Here is a 7,666-nt window from a genome sequence, read left to right on the forward strand (position 1 = left end):
TCCAGAAGAGAGCAACTTGGAAGTACGTGACACCATTTAATTGCATTTGATCGACTAAATCCATCTCCATCTCCAGTGCACCTTCATTCCTCCTCATTCCTCCTGATTCCTCCAAAAGCATTCTCACTTGTTCGTAAATCAACCGAATCCTTCACTCTTTGGTCATCACCAAGCCTAGATGAGGTAAAAAAGGCCTCGAGCTTGGGTTCATCAAAGGACAACAGATGAACGAATGTGCATCCACTGGAGCGACAAATAACTCCAAATAACGTTGGAGGATTACTTAGTTACCGCAATAGAGTTGTCCCATTGGCAAGGGAAGTAACTAGGTTGGAGGGAGTTCTTCTTCAGCTCGAGTGAGACAGATTGCTCGAGAAGTACTACAACCAACAAGCACATGAAGGATTTTGAGAGGGGTGAAATATATACAGGGTACTTCACTCCCCTCACACTCGACACGTTCACCGACGAGGGGAATTGAAAAGCCGTCTGGCAATCCCCTGGTACTGGGGATTATCCTCTCACCTAGGTGGACTCCATGTGGATCTCATAAAAACATATCAGTGAATCGAAGAGATCTTGTCTTTACGAAGGAATTATTGCAATTAACTCAGACTTTTCTGGTAATAATTTCAATTGCCGCAAGTTCAACATTCCAAACTATCCAATTTGATTATCATTGGTGGTATTTATTCAATACTTATCGGGATTAAACGGCAATTTATCATTTTTTATCATCGGTTTGGGTATTTCATTGGTGATAAAATGTGTATGAACATGATTCGATTAAAATAAGACTTGTTTGCAATTGTCCTTAGGGGAAATTCAATACGGGGAGTGGGTGATTCTCCAGTTACACGTCACTGCTCACTCCATCATTGATGCCGTCCCTTTCTACGTTCTAAGTAATAGAGTTGGAGGACTGGGTTCATGAAATGGGAGCATAAAATCTATCTAAATGAGTGGGCAAATATTTTCTGTACTCGAGTTTTTGCAGTGACAAAAACGATGGGGTCGCGTGCCGATGGGTCGCGTGTCGGTATCAACCGTCAGACTGGTGTGATTGTTCATGTGAAGTGTATGGTGGGTCACACGGCGAGGGACAATTGTGTACTTGTGAACAAGGGGCAAGTGTTAAGGTTTTCAGAATTACTAGTATCTTCCAGATGTTGCCATACTTATTTTTTCTCACTATTTTACAGAGGAGAAATATTTTTATAACACGAGTAGGATATAATTGGATTTTATGATACGATCGTTTTTCTGATAAACATATAAGAAATTTTCATATCATATTGGGAAAGTAATCCTAAAAGTAAAAAAAACGACGCAATTTTTCTTATTAAGAATTATGTCAATCCCACATTTTTCGGATTCCAAGAAAAAACACTTTTTTTAGTTCAATCCGGTTTTTTTTTGAATATTGAAATCAATATTGTTTTAGATATTCACATTAATTTGTGAATTAACTTTATTCTTGCCAACCTTGTGCCAACATTGCACCAACGTTGGGCCAACATTAAGGCAACATTGTATCAACATTGAGCCAACATCAACGTTGGAACAAATTTTCAGAAAACGAGTAACATGATTATTCTCAGTTAATAACTGATTCAATAATTTTTTTTTATTAAAAATTTCAGTTATTGAAAATAGAAATAAATAATATAAGGAAATAGAAAATTTTCATAGGCTAAACTATGCAGCGGCAAACGTGACACTTTTCGTTTCACCTGGATTTTTTCAAAAGAGAAAATGGAAAATCATATGAAACACGAAAATGACATGTTTACATAATCATCATATTTTTTTAAATCTCATTTAATGAGCTATCAAAATTCAATGCGAATGAAACACTGGAACTATCTCCAATAAAAAAAGGAGAAGGGCGCGTGACAGACACGGATCATTTACTTATGAATGAGAATATATAATAGTCTTTTACAAACTAGGTTTTAAAATAAATTCACAATTACTCACAGATTCACGCGCTGGACTCCAGCACTGCGGCGAGCTGTCCCTAGCACTTTGATTAACACTAATGGGATTAGTCACATGATTCCGAATGGATGGATCATCGTCTTCGGTCGTCTCAATGTCCACTTCATCGTCCGAATCCTCGTCTTTATCGACACTAACTTCAGACTGATCCATTGGTTCGACATTGGGCGACGGTCGAATGACTGGACGAAAAGCTGATTGATGAAGGGGAGCTGGGGTTACTGGTGGCAACAGCGGCTCAGTGGCACCGGTTCCATTTAGGGGTGAAGGTAAAGGGCCTAGTTAATCAGAAAATAACAACACACTCAACAATCGTTCAGTTTAAATCTACAAAATCGATTGTTTCGGTATCATGAAAGCCTAAGGGGTTCATCTGCCCTACGGCTATATCGCAGTCAAACAAGCTTCTATTGCTAATCAAAGATCAAAACTTTTTCCTCAACCAGTGCACGAAAAAGTTGCAAGCTGGTGTTTTTAACTAACAATTTGTTTGTTTATTTAAAAGAATCACTTGAAATCCACGTTTAGCCTCACCTGGAAAAAGGACAGGCCTCTTGAGCCACGGCAAGGCGTATGAAGGAAATGCAAAGCCAGGACTCTTGACAGCAGCGGCAGCAGCAGCAGCTTGCTGATGCCAAACATAATCCATTACCAAGCTCCTCGATAGTGGAAACGGTAGCTCCGGAAACGGTGGAACTCTAGGATGCACTGGATGAGCAGGTGCTGGAGGTATAGAACTGGTGATAGCTGGAGGGACTGGCGTGCTTGGAGATAGTCTTGCTCTCTTAACATTTGGTGAATCCCTCGATTCATGATTCGACAGCAGACGTTTTCTCGTCCCCCCATTGAACATTGCCTTGACATCCTCCCAAGCATGAACCACTTCGTCCGGAGGTGTCCCGGACAGCTTCATGTGTCGTCTCCAGGAGTTGAAGTTGGCAGCATCAGGCTCGACGTACTTGTCTCCTGGTCCGGTTCGATGGGAATGGAAAATAAATTTATTCGGCGAAAAGAAGAGCCCGCAGTACGCGCACTTAATGCATTTGGCTCTGGAGCTGTTGTATCTCGAGGGAAGGAAGGCACCTCGATTCCCCCAACCGCACTCGTGGTGCACTGAGAAGGCAAAGTCTTCTGGAAGTCTTGGAGGTGCATTGTCGCTGAGAAAGGACTTGCAGAGTCGCTCGGCTTCTCTTCTCGTTATCATTCCACATCTGCGGGAGGACGGAGGCATTGCACCAGCTCTTCTCAGGATTTCTAGTTGCACTGGGGTACACTGGACACAAGTTATGCCCAAAGCTACTCGCCGATTGTGGATCTCGTTGTAACTGAACTGCTTCAAGAGGGTGTTGCTGATTTGGGCCAGACAGAGGCGCTCTTGGCCTTCGATCACCAAGGAGACTATGTGGATACCGTACAGAGCCACTGAACCAACCTGTAACTCCTGAAGGCTATAGTCGCACCATGTCTGTTTACATTTTCAGAATTATTCTGGATATCCAAGAATTTTATGGAAATACAGAATGAGTTAAGTGATTTATTTTAGAGGACTGATTTAATCAACGTAATTCCCTGAAAACATTGATTTCTCGGGTCATTACATAATGACTAAACGCAAAAACGTTATATTATTTCACGTAATCCCACAGTACGTTTGCCAAAAAAATGAAAAAACGTAAATTTGTATTAAGAGGACAATTCGGAAGTAAATTCAACGGAACCTCCCACCCTTTATTTCAAAAATGAAGAACTCAATTTTTCAACCACCAATTTCCATTAACACGATAGATTTTCCACAATGGAGCCGGTCGCTGTGGAAATGTTCAATGCGTGTGTTCCCTTCTCTCTTTTTCTGGTTTTTTTTACAGTCGTTATATCCACGACTGTACAATCAAGTGAAAGAGTGAAAGAGGAATTGAAAAAAGGGAGGGATAATAAAAGCTGGAAAAAAAAACCTGGCGAGGCAGATTACCTGATTCGGTTTAGCGTGCTGTTGTGGCTGGGGGCTGGATTGCGCGGATTTCTGGGTACCAAGGGGTGGCAGCGACAATATTGCAGCCCCGTCCATCCTGTGATGACAAAAAAAACATTAAAAACATGGGTTTATTTTCAGTTTTGTGTACATACAGTCGATTAATTTATTTCAGAGTTTCGGATTTGCTTTTTCGTCTCGTCTGTTCATCAATAGCTACTTTTTTCAGTCCTTTTTTTGGATTCCGATATTTTTTGCGGTTGAAAGACCAAACGGTTGGTTTTTGATGAAGTTCTTTTGTTTAAATGAAAGGTTCTGGATGGGGATTTGAGGGGTGTATTGCTTGTCGGTTTCAATCATCGCCATGGGGATTTTTACTCTGGTTATTTTTATTTAGATCTTTTCGGTGGAGTATAGATAACTTTCATTTATCTGGTCAACGCACCTTTGGACTTTGAGCTGTAAGCACGACGAAAAAAACTGAAAAGGACTTGGTGGTTCAATCGGAGAGAGCGTTTTAGTATTTCGAAGTCAGTGGTTTTAATTTATTAGAATGCTTTATCCTTAATATTTTATTTTATAAAATTTAGTTCTTCGACTAATGATCAAAATATGAGTAGTTAGTAGAGTAGACCACATCGACTAAAATTCCCATTAATCTCCTCTTGGTGAAAGCATCCCCAAAATATCGCCATTACTTCAAATAAACATCCCCAAAACGTCGAACAAATATTTCCCCTTCGTTATAGTAACGAATTAGTGAAAGCCATCTCTTCCAACTTCACTCTGCCGGAGAATATGCATGCCTGACGAGAAGAAACTGAATTTGCCCGATTTCTATTATCTATCGATTTCTACTATCTACCCTATCTGTTGGGGATCAACATCGAATAGCAACAAATGCAAGATATATCTAGCAGATGAGTGTACAGCATCTCCAGATGGAGATATCGCAGAGGACTTATATGAGGGGGTGATTAATCAGTAACTATCGAAACATCAATTATCATTCTCATAAAAGATTCGCAAATGCATTTAAAAATGGAAATTTTATCAACATCCCAGTCGCTTCAGCGGCTGGGGCAGCGCTAGTTCACAATAATTCGGACACCTCTGATCTAACGAATATTCTTACTGTTGTCGCGGGAGATCCTAATCCGCTGTGAATATAGTATTTTGTGGATGAAGGGCGAAAAGTAATTATTTTCCTAGCCGAGGTGCCATGTGCTATTTCTCAACATCTATCTCTCAAAGGGAACTTCCCGTTTTGCTGTTTGAAGAGCGGAAGGAAAGTGATATACTTTCTGCCCAAGTGTGGAAAGTCGCACCCAAGGGGAAAGTCTTGACTTTCTACCCAAGAGCGGAAAGTACTAACTTTGCGCACGCTTATCAGGGAGCAAAGTGGAAACTTTCCCTGCAGGTGTGTTGAAAAATCCATTCAACTCTCGATGTTAAATAAAGAATAAATATTATTAATTTGTCCCAACGTACATAGAATCTTCCATTTTTTGTGAAGGAATTTTGGGAAGGAATTGAATGTCTGTGACTGTTAAAAGAATAATACGCCCCAAGACATAAACGCTGGGGAACTCCGATTAATTTAACGCCCAGTGAAGGCGTCCATTGAGATAGTGAAATTTCAGGAAGGACAGGTGGAGGAGGAAAGGAGAATAGCCTTGGTGTTGATTTTAATTGAAAACGCCTTGATGAGGGCAGACAGTTTGGGTTACCGTGCGCTCTAGATGGCGCCTCACTTCCCCATACCATTGGTTCCCTCTGTTCCCTCATTTGCCTTAAACCCGGGAAACATTTTCCATCCTCTGCGTACCTCCGGTAAATGTGCAAATGTGAGTGTGAGCACGCGCACAACATGGCAAAAGTGTCCCGGGAGGCCGGTTCAACAGGGAACAGGAGGGTAATTCAATTTGACACTCCCACCCATCCCTTAAACAAGCCACCCTATTTCTCTCTATGTGTACAATTATTCTCTGTCTCCCTTGCACCCGGTTTCCTCTACGTTGCCTCAATGTACAAATTAAATTCTCATCCACCGTGAAACAATGCCGCACCACCAGAGAGAGACCAAATTGAAGGCTACGGTGGACTCAACTTTCAGCCTGTCTACACATAAATTTGTTACTTGGTTTGTCGAGATGAGAGACTCTCGGGCATTTCAGCTCAATCCTTGAATTAATTAATTGTTCTTAATTAGGGATGTCTGGACGGGAAACGTCTCGCGAATTTTCAGGACGTACTTAACAATGGGAAATGGAAAACTGAATAATTGTTGTAATGGTATTGAGGGGAGGGTTTGGACGGGAGGTTTGATTGTTTTCTTTTGATTTGGTATAAATTTAGATAAATAAATTTTTGTTTCTTGTGAAATACACTCATTCAATAGGCGAAAATTTTCAATGTACTTTGACAGTAGCTCGCAAGTATTATCGCAAGTATTTGTGATTAGAGCATGTGGGCCTTGCATCTATCCCGTGGGCCTTGAATTTTCGATGAGTCAAAAAAGTACATCGTAATTTTATCACTTACTGAATGATAAAAATTGTTTCAATTACTTTGAAAGGCTGCGGATACCGCGAGCAAAATGATTGCATTTTTCAATTAAATTCACTACCCATAAAAAATACCCAGAGCCAATGAAAATGAAAATTCAGATATATTTATTTGTAACAAGTAAATTTACGTTACAGGAGTAAATTAATTCGCCAGATTTTTTTTTTTCAGAAGACGTGCAGTTTGAGTGCAGATTATTGAAATGCAAATACAAAGTGAGCTTTCATCTGAGATTTATTTTATGATTCAATCTTGTCTCGGGAGTGACTTTTGAACCAAGTGGAGGGAACAAAGCACCGAGAAACAGATGTGTATAGGTATTAGAGAGAAAACGAGAAATACAGAAGAAATAATGGAAGCGAGGGTGCAGTAGGGTGGGTACATTCATTGTAACATTGTTAAATCTCACTGCTTTCCATTACGACTGCGCCAGTACTCTCTCCCTTCTTTTCATTTCTTCTTTTTCCTTGGGGCTTGAGGAATGATGCCATTTTACGTGCGTAATTGTACGCCGTCTTTAAATTCCTTTGCATCATTTATTGCCATTCGAGGATTTTCCATTATTTATTTATGACCCTCAATTCACAGCTCCACGATGACAAAATTAAAATTCCAACTCCATGGAGATCCTTCTGATTAAATAAAGAAGATAAAATCTAACAATGAAGCAGTGGAGAAAAGGGAGGAATACTGGGCGGAAGTCATTGAGCGGAAGTCATTGCCAAATTTTTTTTTTCATTGAGAAGATGATAATTATTTTCTGCAAGGATTTTTTGTCGTTTTTATGAGTAAAATTGGCACTTGCTTTACGTTTTCAGACACTAGGAAGCAAATATTGGTGTTATCCTGGGCAGAAATTTTCTAAGGCTGCTAGATTGGAATGTAAGGCCCTCATAGGGTATCTGGTGAGGGCCAGATCAGGGCTGAAACGCAATGGTGGGTTGAGATCCTTATTTGACCCACATTATCACACTGAGAGAAATATTCAATAAAAATTACGTGTATTTTCCGTAATTCTGGAGCGAAATGTGGTTGTCGGAAATTTTACGGATCTGTCACGTAATTTTTATCTAAAGTCACGGAATTTTTCCGCGGTGTTCCGTAATTTTTATCTGAATTATCAGTGAA

General features: G+C 40.2%; 1 protein-coding gene across 1 annotated transcript in view; it reads right to left on the minus strand.

Moving 5' to 3' along the window:
* The window catches only part of fuss (fussel), a 24,387-nt gene extending 20,321 nt beyond the window's left edge, over window positions 1–4,066 (minus strand). The window contains exons 1-3 of the mRNA XM_011300458.1: window positions 3,971–4,066; window positions 2,536–3,442; window positions 1,981–2,279 (exon numbers count right to left, since the gene is read on the minus strand). Of these exons, the coding sequence (XP_011298760.1) occupies window positions 1,981–2,279; window positions 2,536–3,442; window positions 3,971–4,066 (1,302 nt within the window). The remainder of the gene's footprint in view (window positions 1–1,980; window positions 2,280–2,535; window positions 3,443–3,970) is intronic.
* Window positions 4,067–7,666: the final 3,600 nt, after the last annotated feature.

Source organism: Fopius arisanus, unplaced genomic scaffold (genome assembly GCF_000806365.1).
Source record: "Fopius arisanus strain USDA-PBARC FA_bdor unplaced genomic scaffold, ASM80636v1 scaffold00017, whole genome shotgun sequence".
Lineage (NCBI taxonomy): Eukaryota > Metazoa > Arthropoda > Insecta > Hymenoptera > Braconidae > Fopius > Fopius arisanus.